Source organism: Crassostrea angulata, chromosome 4 (assembly GCF_025612915.1).
Source record: "Crassostrea angulata isolate pt1a10 chromosome 4, ASM2561291v2, whole genome shotgun sequence".
Lineage (NCBI taxonomy): Eukaryota > Metazoa > Mollusca > Bivalvia > Ostreida > Ostreidae > Magallana > Magallana angulata.
The window spans coordinates 22,523,969-22,551,600 of NC_069114.1; the positions used below are offsets into that span (position 1 = coordinate 22,523,969).

A 27,632-nucleotide genomic window follows, 5' to 3' on the forward strand; every position below is an offset into this window, starting at 1 on the left:
ATTTCCACAACTTTGAATCCCTTTTGCCTAAGGGTGCTTTGTGCCAAGTTTGGCCCAGTAGTTCTTGAGAAGATGTCGAAAATGTGAAAAGTTAACGGACCGACAGATGGACAGACAGGCGACAGACAAAATGTAAATAGAAAAGCTCACATGAGCATTCAGTTCAGGTGAGCTAAAACACATTAACAACCGTTTTGATAATAGATTGACAGACACCAGACAAAAAAAGTATTGGATTAAAAAATTGAAATTTTGAAAATTGACCCAAACAAAGGAGCTGAAATAATACTTATGTCTGTCGTCGTCTAAAAAAGCAATTTACAGTTTATACATACATTGTAAGGTTTGTGGTCATAAGACAGAGGTATTGCTTTGCTGTTTTTATCACAAATTACGCCACGTGAGTCTCCTACATTGGCCACAGTCAAAATATCTCCTTTCAAAAGAGCAAATAGGGCTGTTGTTCCTAAATACAAAAAGGAGAAAGATAGAGATGAAGAACACTGATAACATCAACCCAAAGTTCTGTCAACAAACACTTATAACAGCCACAGTGACTTTACATAGCTGACAACAACAGTTTAATTCATTCTCCACAATTGCATTTCTGCATCATGATAAAGATGGGACAATTAGGCGTTTAAAATGTCTATAGAAGTATGGGTTTGAATAAAAAAAAATGAAATACTAATAAATCTTATTTTTCTTTCAAAACTCTGTTGTCAGCAAAGTTATAACTTAGTTTACCCCTTCAACTTTTGAAATAATTTTACTCATTTTCAGTAAAAAATTATTTTATAAAATCACTTAATTCATAAAATATGAAAACCCTAATACCGGAGTATTATATATATGAATATGTATAGATGTGTAGCTTCTGTGCATCATATTTATTTTAAACCTCTATACCTCAGACTTAAAATCTGTCAACTAAAATCAATGCTATATTTAAGAGGAAATGGCTTACCAATCAAATTTGATCAGTATGAACAGGAAATGATAAATGTTGGTTCTCAGGTTCTAAGTACTTTTACAAGTTCACTATTTGAAATATACTAATACAAACCTGCCAAAATTTGTCACTTCAATGCCTATTAATTTATCAAGTAAGCCTTTGCTCCATACTGCTGTCAAAGCATTATTTAAGTGCAATGTAGATAGAATAAATCTCATTTTTTAAAAACCCAACATACATTAGGCAAACATTTTTTAATTAGTTGGCTTGCGGATCCACCGACTGTATTTTTGACTATGAGAAAAAAATAACAAGAGAAAAGCTGTCAATGTGACAGCAAACTGGATTTTATTTTGTGTGAACAGTATTTGTAATCCATTTGTTAACCCTTATAGATAATGACTATAGTACAGATTAGACCCAACCTAACACCATTGCAGACACCAACTTAACCTTACTTTCAGGGTTACTGTGCAATCAATAAATTTCGTGGGGGCCAATTTTCGTGGATTGCTTCATTTTTACAGATTCGTGGGGACGTAATTTCGTGTATTCTCTTAAACCTACAAAGGAAATATGACTTTATTACCCTAATTTATTAATTCGTGGAGGATGTTAATTCGTGTATGAAAGGTACCCACGAATTCAACGAAAATTGAGCCAGCACGAAATCTAATGATTCCACAGTAACTTAGGGTTTACTCTGGGTCTGCCTTTCTGATAATTTGCATCCACTCAGGGTTTACTTTGGGTTTACACGGGGTTGCTTTTGAGGTCCACTGTACACACTGAAGTGTTAAGCAGACCAGCCTTTTATCTTACAAACTTACTGCCTGTAATTCCTGCTCCTTGTATATTCCAAATACACATGTAGCATCTGTTTCAAGGGTGTACTTCTACTGGTAATCGGGATTTACTCTCTGTGTCCACTCTGAGTTTACTTTGGTTTTGCTCTGGGTTTACTCTTGGTCCACTTTTGTAAACACGGATTAAACCCAGAATAAATCCTGAAAGTAAACCCAGCGTTTAGTTAGAGTTTACTTTCTGTTAGGTTGGGTCTGATCGGTACTATACCTATCCAGAACAAGAGACCCATGGGCCACATCACTCACCTGAGGAACAATAGGTATGATAAAATCAGCTTAATGAAGTCATAATACAAACTATCTGGACAATGTACAATACATGTAAATCCTGTATAAATAAAATACATTTCCCCCCTGGATATTTTCATGCTTAAAATCATTAGTCCCTTTTCAAACAGGATGATTTTATAGTCATATCACATGTTGAGTATTGCAGTTCTCTAAAAGATCCTTTACAAATCTTCTTCTCAAGAACCATTAAGCCAGGAAAGCTGAAACTTCTGTGGAAGCATCCTCAGGTAGTGTAGATTCAAAGTTGTAAAAATCATGACCCGCAGGGGTGGGGGGGGGGGGGGGGGGGGGGGGGAGTGTGGGCGAAGTTTAACATAGGAATATATTGAGTAAATCTTTAAAAATCCTCTTCTCAGAAACTAAACTAATCAGCAGTATCCTCAGGTAGTGTAGATTCAAAGTTGTAACAATAGATGTTTGTGAAACATTTATGCCCCCCTCCCTTGGAAACATCCACAAAGAAAATGAACGTAAACTGCAAATACTGGTATTTTTCTAAGTTCAAGGGCCATAACTCTGTCAAAAATTGCTTGATCATACCCAAAATCAAACTTGACCTAGGTATTATTTCGATAAATCTGTATATCAAATTTCATATCCATATGTGGGTCACATACCACTATTTTTACCCCGTGCTCATTGACCACGCAAGTAGTTCCATTCTAAAAATGTATGTATTATTTCAAAAATTCCTAGGGGTACCAAATGGTCGAATTTGGTTCCTTTTATGGCATGGATGGAAAGAAGAAGGTTTGAAAAAAAATACAGGCAGGAAAAAATGTAGAAAAATTATCTTTACAGGCGCAATAGAAAGGGTGTAAAGAGGCCAATGTTTACACAAATTCCAAAGCGAAAGTGAATTTTTCATGGTAGGGGTTATTTTAGGGGCCATATCTCAGTCCCCTCTCGATTGATTTTCCTGTAGTTTGGATATGTTGTTGGACTAGTGTCATTCTATAGGTATGCTGTATTTGAACTCATTTGAGCCAGTGGAATTTTTTATATGATTTATTTTTGTATAAAGGAATAAGAGGGAACAATAATTGTGGTCTGTGTCCTGTGCACCCTCTGCGAAGAAAATAGCAGAAACTGCAAATAATTGGAATTTTTCTATGTCGAACAGGCATAACTCTTTTGAAAATTGCTCGATCGCACCCAATATCAAACTTGACCTAGATATTATCATAATAAACCTGTATACCAAATTTAATTTCAATATGTTTATCCTCTGCTAAGAAATGAGTGGAAACTGCAAATAACTGGAATTTTTCTACCTCCAAGGGCCATTACTCTGTCTAAAATTGCTCGATCGTACCCAATATCGAACTTGATATTATCATGATAAACTTGTAGACCAAATTTCATTTCAATATGTTTTTCCTCTGCAAAGAAAATGAGAGGAAACTGAAAAAAACTGGAATTTTTCTAAGTCCAAGGGCCATAACTCTTTTGAAAATTGCTTGATCGTACCCAATATCAAACTTGACCTAGATATTATGATTATAAACTTATATACCAAATTTCATTTCAATATGTTCATCCTCTGCGAAGAAAATGAACGGAAACTGTTGGTGGACTGACTGACAGACCAACCGCCTGACCGACAGACAGCAGCAAAGCATATGCCCTCCCTTCTATGAAGATTTTCAAAGATTTACTCTATATATTCCTATGTAAAACTTTAACCCCCCATTGTGGCCCCACCCTACCCCCAGTGGTCATGATTTTCACAACTTTGAATCTACACTACCTGAGGATACTTCCACACAAGTTTCAATTTTCCTGGCAGATTAGTTTCTGAGAAGAAGATTTTTAGGGCGAATTTATTGATCAAAAACTAGTTCGAGTTTAGGTTTATGGTTTGATAATAGTTTCATATCTGTTTGAAACCAGTTCGATGGTTTGAATGTTTAGCACTAAATGGAAAGTTAGTTTAGAAAAATGGCTATCATTGCACTCGCATACCTACTGGATTTGTTCTTGGAATTCGAAGAAGATAATCTTTGGACTCATCTGCATTTGCATGAAAGTCTTTATTCTCTAGTAAACAGTGGAGACAATTTTTTTCTGGCAAATCTTACATATTAGGGTATTCTGCGAACTCATGGCAAAATTGGCTTTTAACACCACGTAAATATGATGGAAAAGTGAATGCTGCTATGAAAATCTGTTAATATTCATTTTTCTACATGTATATCAATAGAGATCATTTGGTTTACTCAAGGCGTTTGAAACAAGTTAAAAATGACACTGGTTTCAATTGAAATAAGCACCAATTACGTGGTCTTAGCTCAAAAGCCAGACAAATCTTGTTGATTTCAAAGAGCCGTGGTTGAGTGGCCAATGAAAGCAATGAAATAGACAGGCGATTTTATTACATCCATTACAATGTGTACTAAAATAAAATGTTACGAGCAGATTTTTCAATTAATTTTTTTTTATCAACCACTTTGAAAATATTTCCTTTGACTGTTGTAAATTGCAAAGGGTATTTCTCAGTGTTAGTATTAATGGAATCGCTCCATCTCTTCCACATTATTATTTTGGTCAGTACTATATGTACTATCATAAATCCTTTGAGACACATATGTTTAACATTAGGACGATACCCATATGCTTTGCTGAGTTCAAACTTTGACACATGTGCCACACTTGAGTATCAACAACTCTCTTTCGAACACCTCTCTTTCCGCCATTTTGAAAGGATTTAAAACCCCTGAAACTACACTCGGAGGTGGTTTTAGGTTTCCTGGAAACTTGTTTCAGTTTAAAGTCAATAAATACAAAAACTAGTTTTAGTTTCAAACTAGTTCAAAACCAGTTTTGCAAATAAATGAAAAGTTTGCAAAACCAAATTAAAACCTAAACTAGTTTTTGATCAATAAATTCGCCCTAAAATATTTACTCTATATATTCCTATATAAAATTTTAACACCCCCAAATGTGGCCCCACTCTACCCCCGGGGGTCATGATTTACAAAACTTTGAATCTACACTACCTTCCACACAAAAGTTTCAGCTTTCCTTGCTGATTAGTTTCTGAGAAGGTTTTTTAAGATTTACTCAATATACTGTAGACATTTTTTTTTCCAAGGGGTCATAATTCCGCGGAATCACAATATAAGAATTTAATCCGCAGGTAAAAATTTACGCAGATTCTTTGAATGAAAAAAAAATTCATTTGAATAATTATTATTAAATTTAGTTCTGAGCGATTTTCATTACCTAGAATTTGTCCAACTTTGGACTTAAATTGTTAAAGAACTGTTCACAGTGAACATTAATTATCGGTTGTACACTGGTCGGTAGTCATTAGTTAGCCGTCAAGATATTACGACGCTGGCTAAAATCTTTATTAACTGTCAATTTTTGGGTTCACATGTCGTTTAAATTATGAGTTGATCAGTTTTGTCAATTAAAAGTCAGAGCACAAAGGGATCTAAAAATTGCAGTTAAAACAAGGGTCTTAGTATGTAGTTAATTGGGTCATTTAAAGACAAACTGGCTTGGGGCACTTTTGTCGTCTGACACATGCCGTTATCTCAAGCTGGGAGAAGTTTAAATTTCATGCAAGTAAATTTACAGAAAATTCAAATCTTTAGGAGATTGAATTATTTATTATGTGAATTCTCAATACAAATTTGTTTGACAGTTTGCATAGATAAAACGATATATTTGCATTTCCATTGTTCTTTCCCACTGTAAGCCCATATGGATGAGCTGCAATTATTTCTCTATAATCGCAATTGCTCTGTCAGTATACTATGACGTCATAAAGGTGTAACGTTATATATACGAGGGTCAATCAAAAAATACGAAGACTTTTGTCATAGTTATGTTACTTAACGTAATATCATTACTAAATTTGGTATACAAAATTTAGCAATAGTTTCAAACAATTTGCAAGAAAAAAAGTTAATAAATTCCTTTATTTCTAAGAATTGTTTAGAATCTAATCCTGCAAAAATGAGGTCACGGCGCACGGTCAGAATTTGTGTTATGTCAACAATAAACCATACAATGTTAAAAGTAATATCTCTATAAATTGGGCTTAAAACCAAATAATATTGAAACCTAACATTAAGTTTTGTCTTGGTATTCTATGTTCCAAATAATGACGGGATATATTATTTTGTCGAACAGATATTAGTAACTAAAGACAGATAGTCCTCTTTAAAATTGACTTAGAACATCGACGTCGCTGGACGTCACGGCGCAACGAGAGGTACAAATAAAATGGATTTAACCCCGGAAAAAGCCGACACAAGCTGTGAAAATGCTCAATGGTGAAAAAAATAAGTCAACAATTATTTGCAAGTTTGTGTTTAACTGTAATAAATTTTGTGGGGGTGGTGTTAATTGTATTTTGAGTATAAAACAGTCCGAAAGAGAGAAGAATATCTGTAAATATTTGGTCAAAAAATGAGTAATGTCAACCGACGTTCAGGGTTATCCGTACTGTAAACTAAGAGATACACGGTTAAAAAATGAAAACTTTGAAGAACTAACTTATGATTCTCGAACAAATGTGTGCAAATAAGATGTTAAGTGGTTTAGTGCAATTGTAAATTGTAAGGAGAAAGGCTCAAGAGACTAAGCATGATATAAAGATGGGGTATATCTATAAACTGTGCTTGTTTAATCTTGACGTCATGTTTTGAACGTTACCGTGCGCCGTGGTGACAAAACATGTTGTTTTTAAAAAGAGGTTACAAAAATACCGTTTCATCAAATGGACTAAAACTTCGCATATCAATAACATAAGTGTTGGTGCACAGATTAATCTGTTAAGTATGGCTTTCATGAAAAATATATGATAGACAGCCACATTGTCTTCGTATTTTTTGATTGACCCTCGTACTTTTCCATGACGTTATAGATTTAAACCACTATACGATACATCATGTGTTTTTCTCCAACTCCATTAAAATTGACGTATTTACATGTAATATTAAAACATGTTTTTGATAACAATTTAAAGGAATTACTGTTATAACATATCATTGATTCTGTTAACAAATCTATGTGAATTAAAAAGATACATTACAGTCTGAATGTTTACTTTTGATGTAATAGCTAAATGTCAAGGTCTAGGCTAATACAGGGTATTTGCGAGTGGTAAAATGCAAATATAAGTAATAAACAACGATTATTTAGTGAACATGGCGTTATGAATAACAACTGCTCTGCTGGCCGCGCATCATGGAATATGCCAACAGAGCAATTGCTATTCATAACGCCATGTTCACTACATAACGTTGTTTATTTCTTAAATAAACTGTACATTGGGTACACGTATATGTAAGTGTTATATAATGTAGTAACTTCAGATTATCCTTATTCATGTAATGCAATTTCAAAATTTCATTCTAAAATGCACTTTAAGTACGCTGGGAAAAAATTCCGCGGAAAATTTGCGTTCATAGCGTAAATTAATACCACGCGGACAAAAGTACGTCTACAGTATTCCTATGTAAAACTTCAATCCCACCCCGCCCCCCCCCCCCCCCATCTCATTGTTATCCTCCGCAATTAATGATATATTTTTTAAGGAAATGAATATATAAAATACAAAATACAGATACCTTAATTTTTTTATTGCCTAAATTATGTTTTCATTACGATATCTAATAGGATGATTCTTGCATAGTAATCTCACAAACTGTAATATTGTAGTTCTCGAGAAGAAATTTTCAAACATTTTTCAATTTATATTTTCTTAAACTTTGAACCCTCTTGGGGTATTAGTCTGGTTGTAACAGCTTTATTAATTTAGAGTTACATTACATCATTTAAAGATACCTACAAAGTACTAGTAATCTCACATATTGAAGCATTGTAGTTCTCCAATAGAAGACTTAGAAATATAGAGGAAAAAACTTTGAACCCCTTCTGGGGGCCCAGTATTAGATCGAGGGTCACAGCTTCTATAATTTAGAGTTTACATTATTTTAGGATGCTAAAACACTTGGTAATCTGACAAATTGAAGCATTGTAGTTAAGGAGAAGAAGATTTTTGAACATTTTTCCTTCTTTAATACTTCTATGTTAAATTTGAATCCCTCTTGGGGCAACAGTATTAGTCCGGTGTCACGATTTCACCAACTAAGAATCTATAATAACCACGGAAGCCTGCATAGTAATCCCAAAAACTGTTGCACAGTAGTTCTTGAGAAGAAGATTTCCAAACATGTTCCCAATATATTTCTTTGTTAACTTTGAACACAGCCTGGGGCCCCAGTATTAGTCTGGGGGTCACTGTTTCAAAATTTGAATCTTCACAAATTAAGGATGCTTGAATAATAATCTCCAAAACTGTAAAAGCATTGTAGTTCATAAGAAGAAGATTTTCAAACACTTTCCTTGTATACTTCTATGTTTAACTTTGATCCCCTGCTGGAGCACCAGCGTTGGTCCAGGGTCACGATTTTCACAATTCAGAATCTAAATTAGCCAAGGATGTATGCAAAGTAATATCCCAAACAGTTGCATTGTAGTTCGTGAGAAGATTTTTTTAACATGTTTCCTATATATGTTAAACTTTGAACCCTACCTGGGGCCCCTGTTTTTCTCCGGGGGTCACGATTTTAACAACTTAGAATCTTCACTAAATATACAAGCTTTTGTTTAAATATTGGCATTTCTGGTGCAGTGTTTTATTAGAAGAATATTTGTTAACATTTTTCCCATGTAATTCCTTGATTATCTTTAAACTCCAACTTGGGCCCCAACTTTTGTCAGGGATTTACGATTTTTACAATTTAGAATCTTCGTCCTACATACAAGTCTTTGTGTAAATATTGGCATTTCTGGAGCAGTTGTTCCTGAGATGAAGATTTTTAAACACTTTTCCAATGCATTTCTTTCTTAAAACTTTGAAACCCACCTGGGGACCCAGTTTTGGTCTCGGGTTCATGATTTTTACAATTTAGAATCTTCACTGTATATAGATAAACTATATATAATATTGGCATTTCTGGTCAGTGGTTTTTGAGAAGATGATTTTTAAAGACACATACCCCACCCCTATGAATGTTATTGTCATTTAAAGAACTATATATGATAAGAGTTAAATTTGCCCCCCCATAATTCAATATCTTTTAAAGTGTTTCGGGTACAATTAAATGTTATGTTATAATTTAGAAGAGTTGATATAAAATATATTTTTCACATATTTGTTTGATTTATTTGCACTCAATTGCAGTATATGACGTCAGAAGAGACGCTATTTCTATAATTCAATCAAAATCAGTCCAAAATTGACATTTTTCTCATCTTTCTACGAACGGGAAATATAGAGCGCATGCTTGAACCAGGACATAATCTTTTGTCACTTATTAGACTTGGCTAGATACATCTCTGATTAAAATATTTTGTTGGTTCAAGCAATGAGCTCTATGTTTCCTGAAAGAAAAACTGCTTGAAAACAAGCTTTTTTAAGCTAAATTGCAAAATTGGTGGGAAAAGGTTGTCTTTTCAATGCCGTATTTCTAAATTGTGGGCACTTGAATCAAAATGAACATTAAGTTACGGTACCCGCAACGTTATTTTTTACAAGGTAAACGATAGGGTAGGATTCACGCACGATAGAACAGTATACACGCACGAAAGGATAGGATTAACGCACGATAGAACAGTATATGATATGATAGGATTGATACACGATAGGAAAGGATAAACGATGTTCATGATAAACGTATGATCACTTTAAACGATATTTACGAACAAACTGATAATGGCAGAATTTGAGAGAGAACACAAACAAATAAAGATTTACGTGATGGAATTTCTTTTTAGTAACAATTGCCGAGTTATTAATCATCGCTGCATTATTTATAGAATGTATAAAAATGACCAGTTAATTTTTTTTCAACTAAAATTATGAGCTTTAATGATCAATAAATTTTTTGTATTGTTAAATTGTTTTCATTACTGAACACCCTAGCCGTACCCTGCGAATAGTTCAGCCCGAGATTAAATCACTCGGAAAATAGCGGGTTTAATTATATAAATCCAACTCTTGTATAAAGTAAATATAAAATCTATCATAAGTACATTTCTTTCTGTATAAGAAAATGATGCATTAAAAACGAATTATTCAGGACAAGTTAAATAAATATTTACACAGATACACATTCCGCGTACGATTTGTTAACATTGTTCTCATTACCACACACCCTAGCTGATAGCCGAGAACATTTCAGCCTGAAATCAAATATCACACGGAAAATAACGGGTTCAAAATACAACTCGGGTTTTAATTAAATATAAATTATCTCATAAATAGTTTTGTTTCTGTAAAATATGATGCAACAAAATTATATTGCATAAAAGTTAATGTTTACGCAGGTATACACTCTGCGTACGATTTAATATATTCGATATACAGGAAAATATGTTACCTTGTTCGTAAGAACTTCGTTTTTCATTTTCAATGTTAACAGATATGATTTACATAAAATATATGTTAATTTTGATCAAAAAAATTTAAAAATTAGTATCCTGACGGAATGTTGGTTGGATTTTTCAATTTTTGTTCGATAAATATTTGTATACGGCGCACCGAACGAGTTGCAACTTAGTAATAAATTTACTTCCTTATGAAAAGGCACGAAACAATTAACACGATAGGATAAACGGAAGATCTTGTTGAAATTAAACGATAAACCTGATAGGATTAACGCACGATAGGATAGGATTAACGCACGATAGAACAGTATACACGCTCGATAGGATAGAATTAACGCACGATAGAACAGTATACACGCACGATACGATAGGATTCATACACAATACGATAGGATAGGATTGTAAAAAATAACGTTGTGGGTACTGTAAAACATCACATATATATCTGTACAAAGAAAACAAAGAATTACAGTAAAATAATAATATTCCTTTTAGTAAAAGTAATAGAAGTTACATATGTGACAAGTTTACAGAATGATGGACGACAGACAACAGTTGATCAAAAAAGCTCACTCGAACCTTCGGTTCAGGTGAGCTAAATAGGAGAAAATAAAATTTACTTGTAAGAATTAAAATTCAAATCCTCATCATGACCTTTTTAAGGCTACATCCCTACTTTAAGTATATATGAAAGCCCTAAAGCTGACTAGGATACTCTGTGACACATTTTGGTAAAGGGGTCTTTCAGATGTGTCCCACATTCAACAAGATTATGCACACTACACAAATGGTCATGGTAACATTAATGCTCTTTCAGCCCAAGGATAGAATAGGTAAACTGTATGAAGTAGTAAAGCTGCATTACATAATGTATAATGTGATCTATTAGCATAACACAAATATGAAATGGTCATGCAGCATTACATGCTGTGTGCAGCAGTGTTATAGCAGCATGACAAAATACTGTATTAAGCCATATCGACATCTCTACCTGATATATCCGAGTTGGCTTTTGCTGCCTTTATCAGTTGGGTGTCCACCCGATTAACTTCCTCCATTATCATCTGAGTAAAGTTTTCTGTTTGCTCGTCTAGCTCAGCACTGATGATTCTAATCAATAAATACTTGAACAGCGTTTTCTCCGTAAACTCAGCAGCAAACTGTTATTTGTAACAAGAAGGTTGGTTACTTTACGCACGAATATTATCATTTTATAAACAAGAGGCCCAGGGGCCATATCGCTTACCTGAGCTACAATAGCTGATTAAATCAGCTTTATCTGTTTATATGTCTTTCTCAGCTATGTCAATTACAAAATAACTGGACAATTAAGTAGCGTAGGCCTTGTTTAAAGAGGGGTTTTTTTTAACATTTTTTTCTCAACACTCTTAAGCTTAACACTGAGCACCTTTTGCTGTGTCAGTGATCATTGTTTTACAGATTTTAACCTTTCCAGATACCACCATATTAGTTCACCCATATTAGTTGGGTGTCATGGTGTGAACTTTTTAAAATCTAAACTATATTCCAAATAAATAATCGTAAAAGCTGACAAAACAATCCTATCCTATTCTATATCCTGTATCTTATCCTGCAAATAAGCTCTATCCTCTCCTATCCTTTCCTATCCCATACCATCCAAATATAGAAATTAAAATTAGGTAAAACGAAATTTGAGAAAGGAGTAATTTTATCAGCTATTGTAGTACTCAAATTGACTAATTAAAACATAAAAACAAATAATATTCTTAGAACCAGATAACTTATTTACCTGTATAATGGTAAAATTAAATCGTATGCGGATTGTACACTAAATTGTAAACAAACAGGTAAGGGATTAAATTTTTGGTTGAAAAAGAAGATTTCTAGTTGTATTAAAAACTGATAAATAACTTTAATGTATTTATTGAAATAATGTTCTAACAAACATTTTAATCAAATTAGTTTTCTTATCACATAATAACCGAGTAAAATGATCCGTAATCACCCAATTCGTTCGGCGATAAATGTAAACACGATCTGAAATTATAATTTTTTTTAGGAGTTAATAGAAAGATCGCATTTGTAGTGATATTTTCAGTTTAATATTGAACAGAAATATACGTCCCTATATTATCGGGCAATTAAGAAATTATATGAAACCTGAAAAGTACACAGAATCATTGTTTGTTTCTTGTTTATATTTTATCTATTAATATGCCATACCGTTCGTCCATGAATTCAATAGACTGTTTAACTTTTTGTAGACTTGAAATAAAGTAAGGAATTGTATTTATGAAGTAATCATGTGCGATATCAAATTCTCACAGTTATGTCATACTTTCGTATGCATTGACAAACATGTGACGCCAAAAAAGCATCATCAATGTTATGCACCGTTTTGCTAATATAATACATCAATAGTCATTCTTAAATGTTTTATCTTGTAAAACGAATGAAATTGACATTGTTAACTAATTTTCATTTCGTAAAATCACTCTGAAATTTATACTTGAATCTGATTGGCTACAGGATGCAGGATAGGATAGGATAGAACTTAACTTTTATATTTTTATCATGTATCTTGTATCCTGCATCCTATCCTATCCTATCCACGTCAACTTTCAGGATGGCAGCACTGTATTTCCTGTGTAAAATTTCTTAACCCTCCATTGTGCCTCCACCTTTCCCTTGGGATTATGGTCTGAATAAACTTGAATCTACCCTACCTACAGATGCTTCCATACCATTTTAGCTTGAACTTTTCTGGCCAAATGGATTTTCAAACATTTTTCTGTAATAATATTTATGTAAAAATTCAACCATTACAATTTTGGCCCCCCAACCCCCAACCCCGATGATCAAGATTATAACAAAATTGAATCTACATTACCTTAGGATGAATCCACACATCAAGTTTAGCTTTTCAAATCAAATTATTATTTTAGACAAAGATTTTTGAAAATCCCAAAATATTTTCAATCACTTTCAATTATTTCCCATTGAAAGAGGACTAGGCCCTTCAGTCAGACTGTCCTAATGGGACTAATACTCCCGCAATGCTAATTTCAAATGAGACAAATAGTTGAATTCAATAATAAAGGTTTGCATAAATGAATAAAATTCTAGAAAAAAAAAAAATTTACTTTACAAAGGAATAAATTAAAATTTTCATAACTTAACTGTATATACATATGTAATACATTTTCAAATCACTGTATCCAATGAATTTTTTTTTTCAATTGTTTTAAAGAAAAAAAAAACAACACAAGGACAATAGCCCCTCCCTCTGCAGTAAATTAAATTAGCTAAGAATGGATATGATTAACATACTCTTCTGTGGATAAATCCTTAAAACTGCTTGGTCCGATTTTTTTTGTTATTATAGTATCAATTTTTTTTCCTTACAAACCATTTATGTAGAAAGTTATGGACTTTCTCTTATTTACATTAGCAGAATCAGTCTCCTTTCAAAGTTAGAAATATTCAAAGTAAATAAAAATAATTTCTTTTTGGGCAAACGAAAAAACAAACCAAAATACATCACGGGAATGTTTAGAAATAGAGACCTTTTGGTTTCGTCCCCCGAATGATTGGGGTTATTCAACCCGCATGTTATGCATCGATTGTAAAGAAAGCAGACTTCAGAAATATTAGCGAACAAAACGTACACATGTTTATTTTTAATTTGTCTGATCATTTCGACCTTTATTTAAAGCGATGTCAAAGTCGTAATACAACCATACCCGTCTCGTCGTCAGGGGTGAAATTTAACATGAGCGAAATAATGCGGTACCTTTTTAAGTCGTTTTTTTGTTAGCAAATTTGTTATGTATTTTTCTTCATTGAAATTTGGCTTACTTGACTGGGAAAACTACTGCAATGTCTATTATTATACATATACTTAGCATAACCATCGTTTAAAAGCGTGCATAAAATTTGATATAAAATCGGACCAAGCAGCTTTAAACATTTTTTTAATTGGAGTTTTGACAGATGCTTTTCCTCACTTTCTTCTACTGTACAATTCAACTCAGTATTAGATAATTGATCCCATAGGACAAAGATTTTCTTTAATGAGCTTTTTAAAGTTTGATAAACCCCCAAAACATTATCATAACTAGTGGGTATTGGCTTTTTTAACAAAAAAACACATGTCTCCTCTTCTCCCCAAGGATTGTAATATGGGACAAATTTAATAAGTGAAAAAGAATGATGTCAGATATATGTTATATCATCCATATATGATACAAGTCATTATTCTAAGGAATATTTTCATGTTAATTGACCCCGAGATCCAAATGGGTCAAAGTCAAAAAGTTGGGTTTGGTTCACTTTTTCGCTAGATCATCAAACTATATTTGAAGTTTAAAGTCTCTCTGTCAAAGAATTTTGAAGCTATGGTCTGGAAAAAACATTGAATTTTTTTCTTAATTTGACCTTGAGTTAGGAAAAGGGTCAAGATAAAAAAAAAATTAACAACAGTATGTCTCATGGTATTTTAGTTCTTTGTTAACAGTTTAAAGTCCTTCTGTCTAAGAATATTTAAATAAAGACAAGGATGTTTTTTTCTAATTTGACCTTGAAAAAAATATAAGGCCTAGGTCAAAAATTTTGGTAGGTTCAATCTAAGTTACTTACTATCTATCTGTGATGCAAGTTTAAAGTCTGTAATTAATTAATGATTAAGGCATCTCATGTTATGATTCGTACAATATTCTTTAGAAAATAAATTACCTTGAGACACAAGATTGGTCAAGGTCAAAAATTATGGTGCTGTGCACTCTTACTCAATACCATCTATCTATATTTTAAGTTGGAAGTCTTAATGTCAAAGGGTATTTAAGTTATGGTGCGGACAAAAGGACTGCAAACGATAGCATTGTCTAGCTGCCTTACTAAAAGTCATTTTTTGAAAGTTGTCTAATTAAAGTTATTTTTTTATAATAATGTAAACATTTATGTATATTTTCATAAAATATAAATGATTTGGCCAAACAAAGAGAGATAACTTTGTATTTTGGGTTAAAACAGCTCATTTCATAATAGAAAATAACGGAAAATGGAAATGTTTTTCAAAACATCTTTCCCCCACCCACGAAACAAAAATTCCTTTTGAGTGGTTTTAATTATTGTTATTTAGCATATTTTTACCAAAGGGTTTGTTGTTTCACAGGGGTCTACAGATCGAAATACATTCCAAAGAAAGAATTTTGCTTTGTAAATTTTCGAAAAATATTTAACAGATATGAATTAAAAAGAAATTTTACTTTGATAAATATCGTAAATATGTTATTATTGAGTTTTTATGCACATATTGGCTGCTAAATAATTTTTTCCTCACTCATAGAGACCAATTTCAATGAAATATTTTTAAGACCCCACATTAGCAAAACTTTTGTTTAAAAATAAACATTTTGATTACAAATTTTATTCGCTACATGACGATGCTTCCAAACAAGTTTCAGCTTTCCTGTCCAAATGGTTCTTCAAGAAGATTTTTAAAGACTTACTCTATATATTCCCATGTAAAAAGTAGACCCCCCCTATTGTGGTCCCACCGAACCCCCAAAGGTCATGATTTTCACAACTTTGAATTTTCACTACCTAAGGATGCTTCCATACAAGTTTCAGATTTCCTGGCATAATGGTTTCTGAGAAGAAGATTTTTAAAGATTTACTCTATATATTCCCATGTAAAAAGTAGACCCCCCTATTGTGGCCCCACCGAATCCCCAAAGGTCATGATTTTCACAACTTTGAATCTACAATACCTGAGGATGCTTCCACACAAGTTTCAGCTTTACTGGCAAAATGGTTTTGAGAAGAATAGTTTTAAAGATTTACTCTATATATTCATATGTAACAAGATGTAATTATAATCGGGGCGATTATAAAGTCTCCCAAACAAACGAGGCCATCATTGGGAGTAGGGATGACTCACATGGGTCAAACTTTACAGACAAAAAGATTTAGAACTTGATTATATTTATTTCTGAAGTTTCATGATGTTCCCCAGGAGTCCCTTACTATATGGAACAGGAATATATATGGTATAGGGGTGGGGTTTTTAACCCTTTTCAACATATTCGATAACTTCCTGTTTGAGGGGGGTCAGGACCACCCTTGGGGCCCATGACCTACATACCATTTGATTCCCCTTCAGGAACAAGAATATATTGTTTAGGGGTGGGGATCTCGACCATTTTCAACATATTCTGGCACTTTCTGTTTGAGAGGGGTCAGGACCACCCCTGGGGCCCATGACCTACATACCATTTGATGCCCCTTGACACAAGGGACAAGAATATACCGTATTTTCCCGACGACTCGTCGATGCAGACGACTCGTCGAATTGCTCATTTTTAACCAAAATTTTAACAAAATCCTACGATACGTCGTTTCAGACGACACGTCGATCTAATCACTTCAAAATAACGTATAAAACTACAGTAACATTACCAATGTATGAAGCCACGATGTCCCCGACATTGCTACCAATTATTATCAATGATTAACATTTAAACAATTATGCTTTATACTTATGCATCATATTTTCAAATACCGGCAACATCTACAGATTCGCTTGCATTTTAAACAATTTCCGATATCGCGTGTTATGCAAAACTAAACTTACTTTGTCAGAAATATTTTATTCCCAAGCATTAAAATAATTATCCAGTCTGACAATCGCCAGTGTATTCGCCATTACGTAACCAGCCACCTGTTGACTCGGCGCGTGGTCAATGTTTGTTTAACAATTTCCGGTGTCATAGGCATGCACCTGTCTCGTGTCGGACTTCAAAGGGGGATCTCAAGTGCAAAAAAGCTTAGCAATTACTATATGATTTGATGAAACTTGTTTACTTTGTATCCAGTAAAGCAGTTACACGCTATTGTTTTACATTGACACTGTTAGAAATAGATCGATCATTTGTACGACTTGATAATAACGATATACGACATACATACGTTTCCCAAAAAATTTATCGAACAATAATAAAAGAAATGGACAATAATTAATCAATGAACTATAATCACTCTTATAACGGTACTCTTTATATACACAAGGAGTGAAATTGCCGTAAAGATCTCAGCCTTAGGGCAAGATTATTAACACAACCGGTGTCAGCCTATTGTATAAACAGTAGTATTGATTATTGCCGATTACGTATTTAAAGATTGAATTTGACCATAAAATATTTCTGATTTATACTTTCCACTAACAACTCTTTGCTAATAAAATAATTGAATTAAAAAAAAATCCCCCGGATCTACTGCAATATTTTCTTCCATTCAAATTTGGTTTTAATTTTACTGCGCTATGTTATCTTCCTACTAGTGATACATAGAACCATGTGACGATGTGTTTATAAAAACGGAACGGTAAAACTTTTAATTGATTAAAGGCAATGTAACATTTCTTAATAACTGTTGTTATTATTATGTATTTAAGTGTTAACAGATGAGTGAAATGATAATTATTAAAGATGAACAGTGAATTCAACAATGTAATTTTCAATCACACAGCCAAATCAAGATAATTAAAACCAAGATTTTTAATGCCATTTTTAACAATTTTCTGACCTCGAGCCTACGACAAGTCGAACAAGACGATAAGTCGGATGCTCTGCTTCTGAGAAAAAAAATACCGACTAATCGTCGGGAAAATACGGTATATGGTTTTGGGGTTTGGTTCTCATCCATTTTCAAGCTATTTGTGCACTTCCTGTTTGAGGGGGTCAGGACCACCCTTGGGGCCCATGACCTGCATACCATTTGATGCCCCTTAACACAAGGAACAAGAATATATATGGTTTAGGGGTAGGGATCTCGACCGTTTTCAAGATATTTTGGCACTTCCTGTTTGAGGGGGTCAGGACCATCCCCGGGGCCCATGACCTACATACCATTTGGTGCCCCTTAACACATGGAACAAGAATATATATGGTTTAAGGGTGGGGTTCTTAACTGTTTTTAAGATATTCGGGCACTTCCTGTTTGAGGGGGGTCAGGACCACCCCGGGGGCCCATGACCTACATAGTATTTGATGCCCCTTAACACATGGAACAAGAATATATATGGTTTAGGGGTCAGGGTTCTAACAGTTTCTGAGATATATAGTCATTTTCAATTCCTTGTGGGTGGAGAAGACCCCAGGGGTCAGATCTGATAAACCCTTTATATTGCCTGTAACAGTCAGTATATGATTCTAAAAACCCTATATTATTATCTTTGTATGTTTTCAAGTTATAACCATTTACAATAGAGTCTACGATTTTTCCCATAAGGTTCAATGTAGACATCATGACCTTTTGACCCCCAATAAAAGTGGTTGGCCAAACTCAAATGAGAAAAATTCAACCAGCATCTCTGAGAAACGAGACAGACAAGTTCACAGCGGGAAAGAAGAAAAAGAAGAAGAAGAAGAACAGTACAAAAACAACAAGGGCACCCCTAAGCGGAGCATCCCCTCGCGACATGAGTTATTGTGTGGGGAATGCATTATTTAGGAATATATAGTTATGTAAATGAGGAGATCACATTCTACTAACCCTTTATTACTACAAAAACTACTGTTTCTTTACCTGTACTAGATCTAAATCCAAAATCAAGTTGTTGATTTGAACTGCTTCACTTTGGTTTCACAGAAGTGAAGCGGAAGTAGTTATTGTCAAGTCGTACATAAAATTTCTGTATAAAACTGTGTTATTTTTACGATATATTAAAATGTACTTAACTAATTGACTTGAAAATTATCAGGCTTTATCCTTTTACCATGCCAAATACTTGTACGAAGTTTGATACGGTTTAGTAAAGATACTAGGCGTATTGTAAGAAATGAGAATGCATACGCTTACAAAAATTGTAAGTAATATAGGTAAGGAACATACAACCACACACAAGGACAAATTACAACTGTAAACGTTTTGAGGAGTATTCTCAATATTTTGAAATCAGTTTCGTTTCATATGTTAAATTTGATTAGAAACATTTAATTCGAGTCTATGCTTACTGAGTATTGATTTAAAAATCAATAATCTATTCGTACTTATATAATATACATCTATCTTGTTGGGAAACACATGTTTAATTTAGAATTATAGAATCGTTTTAATAATTAATTAATTAATAAGTTAAACTCATTATTTATCAAATTGATTTAATCTTAATTTATTTTAAAATAGGAACAGTTATCGAACAATAGGTATTTTTTGAGATATACGTACATATGTACATGTACAAATATTTCAATAAATGTGAATGTTTTCCTTAAAAACATGAAAAACAAACCCAAAGTTAAAATTCTCTGTTTATTTTGCCTTAGAAACAAAACACTCGCCATTTTTTGCACAGACTATGGATTTACGCCTACCAATTAACAGGCGTAGATTTAAACCCAAATTTAGTCCTGACTAAGTTTCCGCCTTTTTGTGAAACACAACTTAGTCTGGTTTCGATGTTTAGTTCTTGATTTAGTCTGGACTAAGCTTACGCATGGATGTAGGCCTTTTTGAGAAACGGGTCCCAGAGGGCACCTGCTGCAAAAACTTTAACCAGCTCTATAACCTTAACCTCCTTCAGCATCTGAAACCTATGGCTCAGATTCAGCATTCAAGCCTGCCTGGTGCATCAGTATTATAAGACGCACCATCCATGCAAGTTTGGTAAAGTTAGGACCAGTACTAACTTTAAAACTGCTATAAAAGGGCACCTGCATCAAAAACTTTAACCTGCTCTAAAAACCTTAACATCCTCCAACATCTGAAATTCATGGCCCAGATTCAACATCCCAGTCTTTCAAGTCCATAAGTAGGTCCAGGTGCATCATCCATGCAAGTTTGGTGAAGATAGGACAAGTAATAACTTAGATACAGGACCTGCAACAAAAACTTTAACCATGCAGCTCCAGACGCTGACACCGACACTGGGGGTATAGCATAAGCTCCTCCCAGATTTCATCTCGGTGAGCTAAAAAGGGGGATTTTTTTTTCCTTTTTTCCAAAATTCATTTTCCGTCGTCAGTTACCTGTCCTGCAACAATAATCTTGTGACATCAAGATCTCAAAAATGAATAGGACTTGAGCATTCAGACTTTGTAGGATTATAGACTTATACTATCTTGTTTTGTTCATCATAACTTCCGGTCGTCACCGGGGCACTTTAAAATTATTTTTCTTTGGCATTTACCGGTAATTTTTTTCATATAGAATTGAAATATAAGTAATAATCCTTAAATATGTCATCTTTATGATGTTAAAGCAATATGAATCTTTTTTAGAATTTTATTTTGCTTCAAAAACCTGCTAGTATGATAAGTCTACCTGTAACTTAAACTTTTATGATAAATAAGATTTGAAAAAATCATTAGTTTCTGTTAGTAGAAAGATTTCTCTTCTAAGGAATATATAGCAGATCAGTTTTTGTACAGGATGACAATAATTCATTTTTGCTTCAATTAAGGCTTCTTTATGGCTTTCACCACAAAATAAGGCTAACAGAAATTTAAAAACCATGATATTTTTTGTCATTTTAGTAGAAAATAACATTTTCGTAAAAAAAAATTTCAGCATGAAAATTGCAGCTCATATTGCTTTAAATAAACAAAAAAATTCTACTTCCTGTGAGATATCTCAAATATCTAAATAGCCTTTTTTGAATAAATATTTTACCCACAAGATCTCAGAAAGTGCAAGTGATCAATACATGAAACTTACAAGTATGATAGACATTTGATAGAAAATGCATTTAACCACTTTCATTTTGTCAACCGTCACTTCCAGTCCCCACCGGAAGGGTTCAAACAAATCAAGTTGTTTGAAAGTATGACTGTTTTTCATTGACAATTTTAGTAAAATTGATAAATAATAAAGTCTATGTTCAAGAAATACTAACTTTTATTTTCACTGAGCATTTCCAGTTTCCTGTCAAGAGACAAAAAACAATGACTTCACGAGATCTCAAACACGGTTATGACTTGAACAACCAAACTTTGTTGGATAATGGCCCTAAGTATGTATCTGTGTTTACATTATTTTGTGTGATTCATCATCACCGGAAGCACTTAAAAATTACCGGTATTTTTTTTCCCTTATTTTATTTATTTTACATGAAATAAATATATCAGTATACAATCTAACAGGTTGGGTACATTACTTATATGGATAACATTATTTTACATGTGACAATATTTATGTCAAACAGATTCTCCAATCCAGTGAATGAGTCGCAAAGTATGACGGTCTACAACATGTTTACAATTCAACAAATGCACATGGTTTTTGCCTGTATTATACACAATATTTAATTGCTTGCTGGAAAATTTGTTTATCTTGATTTTACTTTAGAAGGTAAAATAGGAAAGATTAGGTACCATGAACTTGCTCACATTGAAAAATACTGTTGCTTTAGTTGATCAAAAATGTTGCTTCAAAAACTGATCATTATCAAAAGACTTGCAAACATACACATACTAGTACAAACAGATTTTGATAAGAAAAAAACTGCATAATTGTTTATTGGTGGCTTTATCATTGTGCACAAGAAATAATTACAGGTAACTGTACATTTTTAACATACGTAAAAAGCCACAGTAATAGAAATGCAAAAATATACAAATGCAGAAGGGCAAGCTATGTAGCGTATAGTACTTTATTCGTTAAGCATTCGGATGAGTGTCTCTGAAGAAAATATCAATGCGCATTCTATAAACGTTGTCCCTAATCTGGGGTATCACATGAAAAACGGTATTCACTGCTTCTAATTCATTAGGACCTACTTCTCTTTTGAACATTGACAATGGAGTATTTAAATAGGTTGATATATGGCCTCATATGCAATATCTTTTAAATGTGGGCATAGAAATGAAAGATCAGACATAATTGTCCATATTTAATACATAAATTCTGAAAAATCATTCAAATTGGGTTTCCAAAGGACAATTTTTTCAATACTCTTTGTATACACTGAAACTTGTAGTAGCCCACAATGCCTTGCAACTCATTCACCTGATTGGTTTGTCGATAAAAGTAAACAGATGGCTAATTAAGTATGCAAATTTATGCTCACAAAATCTAGAGGTCTCGACCTGTCTAATATATGTTAACTATACAATGGTAAAAAGGCAAATATTCTACTTCCAGTGAGATATATAAAAAATCCTGCGAGATTTAAGTCACTGAAAGTCATTGAGACACTAACCTTTTATGAATGATAGACAATTGATCGAAGATGTGTTTAATGTTTTTATTTTGTCAACAGTCACTTCTGGTACTCGCCGAATGGATTCAAACAATTTATGTTTTTAACAAGTTTAACAGATTTTCTTGGGTGTTTCATCTAACCTAATAAACAGTAATGTACACTATAGGCAAATGTACAAGAAATACCAGCTTTTATTTTCATTAATCACTTTTGTTCCTCTGTTTCCGGTCTCAAGACAAAAATCTAGTTTCAACAGGATCTCGGATTTAGCAGAGAGTATCGATATTTCATTGTATTATATAAAACAAATCGGAGAGAAGACCTACTCGTTACTCGTAATGAGATCTAGTACTCTATATATTCATATGTAATAATTCTTACATCCTCTTTATAGCTTTATTAGCTAACAGGTTTTTTAGAAAAAGATTTTTACTTGAAATTCTTTATATATTCATTTTTTAAACTTTGACCCCTATTGTGGCTCCACTCTAACCTCTACACTAACTGACAATGCTTACACACAAGTTTCAGCTTTTCTGGCTTATTTGATTTGATTTTTTTTTGAAAAATACAAGCAAATTTTCAAACAATCTTAATTATCTCCCCTAGAAACAGGGCGTAGCCCTTCATTTTAACAAACTTGAATCTTCTTTACCCAATAATGCCTTGTGCCAAGCGATCAGTGGTACTATGGCGGGATACATTGTAGACAGCAGGAATGAAACTAAAATATGGGTTACCTATCCTTAGTGCATAAAGCCCTTCATTTGAGCAAACTTGAAAGCCAATTAAAGGATACTTAAGTTGGTTCTGGAGAAGATGATGAGCATGTGAAAAGTATACAGCAACAATATACAGCAATAACAGACATCAGACAAATTTTTATCAGAAAGCTCACCTGAGTCTTTGACTCACCTCTGAACATGACCAATTTACAGCAACATAAATAACCAAGGCACATGAAAAGAAGCAATATTTACCTCTCCACCATGTCCATCAAAAATGCCAAAAAGAGATATCCCAGTTTGTTCAAGGTCACTGACAATGTTAAATCTGTCCTCCATATGGGGCCGCCTTCCCTGAAGTGCATAAGCAGCAGCAAGATCTTTTTGTAACTCCCATGCCACACGACCTAACTGCTCTGGTGGGAAAATATGTTCATGGTGTACGGGATTCTGCCAAATATTATTAAATGTTTTGTAGAGCCATCTACATGTATTATGATAAATAAATCTTGTTCATCATGATTTATCAAAATTATAACACATGTACATAACATTCCAGGAAATGACATGTACATTTCAATTCAGTTACCAATCACTGACATGAAAAGACTGCGTCTACTTCATTTTCCACAATCTTTTTGGGGTTCATTAGTAATAATAAAATGCTATGTTGTTGCATGTGCAAATACAAGCAAATCAAGGTGTTGATGTGATTTTCTGGATAATGCCTATACATGTTTCACCCTGAGATGATTCGCTCCTTTTTGGTTTTGCCCTGTAATGGTTCACATCGCGATGTTTCAATCCAAGGACATAGGTTTTTTTCAGTAAAATATACAGAACTGAATGTTTTTAAAACTAAATACAAACAACTATTGAATATATACTGATAATAATTATTTATCTTATGCATCACATTAAGACCAGATTGCTCAGTACTACTGAACTGCGAGATGATCGACATGTCATAAATGTGATAACTGAGTATCACCCATTGTTCCTACTGTACGGGTCCTTCACCAGCTGTAAGAACTTGCTCAGCAATAATCATTATAATGACAATGATGCTGATACTGTGGAATCATTAAAATTCGCAGGGGCTAAATTTCGTGGATTGCTTAAATTTAACAGGTTCGAGGGTATGTAATTTCATGTATTTTCGTATACATACAAAAGGATTATGACTTAATAGCCCTAGTTTATTAGTTTGTTAGGGTGTATATTCGTGGATGAGAGGTTGCCACGAATTCCACGAAAATTGAGCCACCACGAAATCTAATGATTTCACAGTAAGCATAATTTTTACAGTTTTATAATTCTAAAATTTGACCATGGCTCAATATTATCGTTTCATCTCAATGAATTTCTCATTTTCATTGCATCTCAAAATTATCGTAAAACGGTTGGCGTTGATTATAGATTAGGTATTGGTATAGGCACTCATCAAACAACTATCACCTTGCAGGACAAGTGTCGCCTGAATAAACAACCCCTGACATGGGTTCCACGTCTAACACCTGGAGCCATTTAAATGACCATGTAGGTGTTAATTAGGTATAGCGCTTGGAGATACACGGCGACTGCAAGGTATTGAGAGTAAGAAACTATAGATTGTGATTGACGGAACTGCAGTTTGACATTGAGAGATCAAGGGTTTCGAGAGATCAAGAGTTCGGGAAATCAAGAGTAAATTTGCTTAGTTATATAGGGTAAAAAATCGGGACCCTAGACTCACTTCGAGTGATCAAAAACTTCGAGCGACCGAAGTTGAAGCCATCGAGAGTTACCTGCATATCAGTTGAAATTTAACAAGAGGCCCATGGGCCACATCGCTCACCTGAGCAACAATAGGCATGATAAAATCAGCTTAATGGAGTCATCATACAAAATATCTGGAAATTGTGGTATAGTATCTGTAGAAATAAAAATCCATCCCCCCTTGGATATTCTTATGTTTATAATCAAATTTCTTTTAAAACAGGATGATTTTATTGTCATATCACATGCTAAGCATTGCAGTTCATAAAAAGATTCTGAACAATTGTTTATATACAGGATATAAACCTACATCAACCCCTTGTGAGGCTGAAGAACGTCCAAGGGCTAAAGTATAAACAATTTTAAATAATCAGCAATACGTCAAAATGCTTGCATATAAGTTAAACCATATATATAACATTTCAGTTTTTGTGAATAATTTTATGTTTTCTTTTGTACCACTTGATCCCCAATGGGGTCTTACTCTACTCCTCAAGATTTTGATTTTAACAAATTTGAATCTACACTTTCTGAAGTTGCTTTCACTGAAGCTTTTCTAGGCAAATGGTTTTTTAGAAGAAAATTTTAAGATTTTTAAGATCCCCCCTGGATATTCTATTTTAAAACAGGATGATTTTATAGTCATATCACATGTTGAGCCATACTACAGAATCATTTCTTTTGTAAGATATTGGTATAAAGGATCAAAATAGGAAAACAACTAAGGGGACCAGACAGCATCGAAAATATATGAAATAAATACACACAATTTTCTTAACGATTTATAGTTGCAATTGCTCATGAGTTCAGAGAACTTAAAAAAAATTTGGTCTTTTCCAATATATTGTGTTTAGATATTTTTTCCTTATTTCTTCTAGGGCCAAACATTCTAAAATATTATGATATTCATCGCCAATGAGACGGTTTGAGACCTTTATCACACAAAAGACATAGCCTCTCATTCAGAGGAATGTTATAGCATTTGCATGTCTCTACAGGGAGACAATGGTTTGATGTACGAAATTTAATTTTTTTTCTTAGCTTTACAGGTAAAATATCTAGATACTTCTGAAAGCCAAAATAAGGTTTTAAAATTCTATACACAAGACCTCTGGAAGAACAATTTATAATATAATTGGACCATATTTGAACAAATTGGTCTTTTAATCTTTGATTTACAGTAGCAGTTAACCACTTTATATTGACAAAATTATGGTTCTGCCAGACACATGTTCAAAATTCTTTAAATACAATCTATCCATAGGCTTTTAAAATAACTATTAAAATATTGTGAAAATAAATATCTGTACACTGTTTATACAATTTTGTTCTCAAGGCTCATTAACATTTTAACCCCAAATGTAATTATTTTGTATTAACATTTATACACAAAGGGTAACCCCCTGTTTCACCATACATCATAAAATTTGGTGTTGTGCTTCTTAAATTAAGTACTGTTTTCAAACATTTCAAATATTTTCAACCCAAGTATCGTTTACTACCGGGCCAATGGATTATTACTCTGTTTGGGTACGAGTCGGTTTGGGTACGACTTCACTTGAGTCCGTTAAATCAAGCTACATGCACCTATGTAAATCAAGCTAAATTTAGTGATTGTACTGTTGTACTAGACCCGATATAAAGAGCCCGTGTTTGAATCAATTAAGTCTTATCACCTTACACTAGTATCAGGGTATATTTTCTACTCATCTTTAAAAAGAAAATACCTCATTTATTCCAATGTCGGGGTCAGTTTGTTTGCCTTTCGACAGTATGTATTGCCAAATAGAACTCGAATGATACAGAAATATCAGAAGGCCGATAAACAGCAGGGATTCCACAGTGAACACATACTTCCTCAGAAATCGATTGAGGAAAGTGGCGGTTGTCATTCTCGAGTTTTCTTCATGATGATGGTCTGAACTAGCGACATCACTCTGGAAGGTATCAGGAGAAAACGTACCCAAGTGAAAACGTACCTAGGAGAAAACGTACCCAATTCCTAGGATACGTTTTCTCCAAGACAGAACGTACCATATCCGATTCATAAACATATTTTTAAATAATTTTAAACAATATTTTACTGAATAAATATAGAGTAGTGTATGAATATAATTATTATATATGAATTAAATAATGGTAATTATTTTATGCTGATCATGTATCGGTTGAATACTTTAAAAAGGATATGGAGATGTCAATTAATTTTAAATACTACTTTAATGCATATTTTAATGGATTAATATAGAGGAATATATAAATTTTTAATATCTTTAAAATAATTTGGATCCCTAAGTTTTTTTTCTTATATTTGTATCGATTGAATATCAGTAAAGGATATAAAGGACTTGGACATGATTTGGGTTCAACTTTATTTTTATAAATAATTTTTAAATAGTTGATAAATTTACCATGTTTGTTATAATAATTATGTATTCTGCTTT

General features: G+C 33.3%; 1 protein-coding gene across 2 annotated transcripts in view; it reads right to left on the reverse strand.

Moving 5' to 3' along the window:
• Positions 1–27,151, reverse strand: part of LOC128180309 (protein phosphatase 1L-like) — a 41,714-nt gene extending 14,563 nt beyond the window's left edge. The window contains exons 1-4 of one of the 2 annotated variants that reach the window (XM_052848290.1): positions 26,916–27,149; positions 23,686–23,880; positions 11,513–11,681; positions 336–466 (exon numbers count right to left, since the gene is read on the reverse strand). In XM_052848290.1, the coding sequence (XP_052704250.1) occupies positions 336–466; positions 11,513–11,681; positions 23,686–23,880; positions 26,916–27,080 (660 nt within the window). In that variant the 5' untranslated portion in view covers positions 27,081–27,149. Of the gene's footprint in view, positions 1–335; positions 467–11,512; positions 11,682–23,685; positions 23,881–26,915 lie in introns of both variants that reach the window. The other variant, XM_052848291.1, reaches the window with a different exon arrangement.
• Positions 27,152–27,632: the final 481 nt, after the last annotated feature.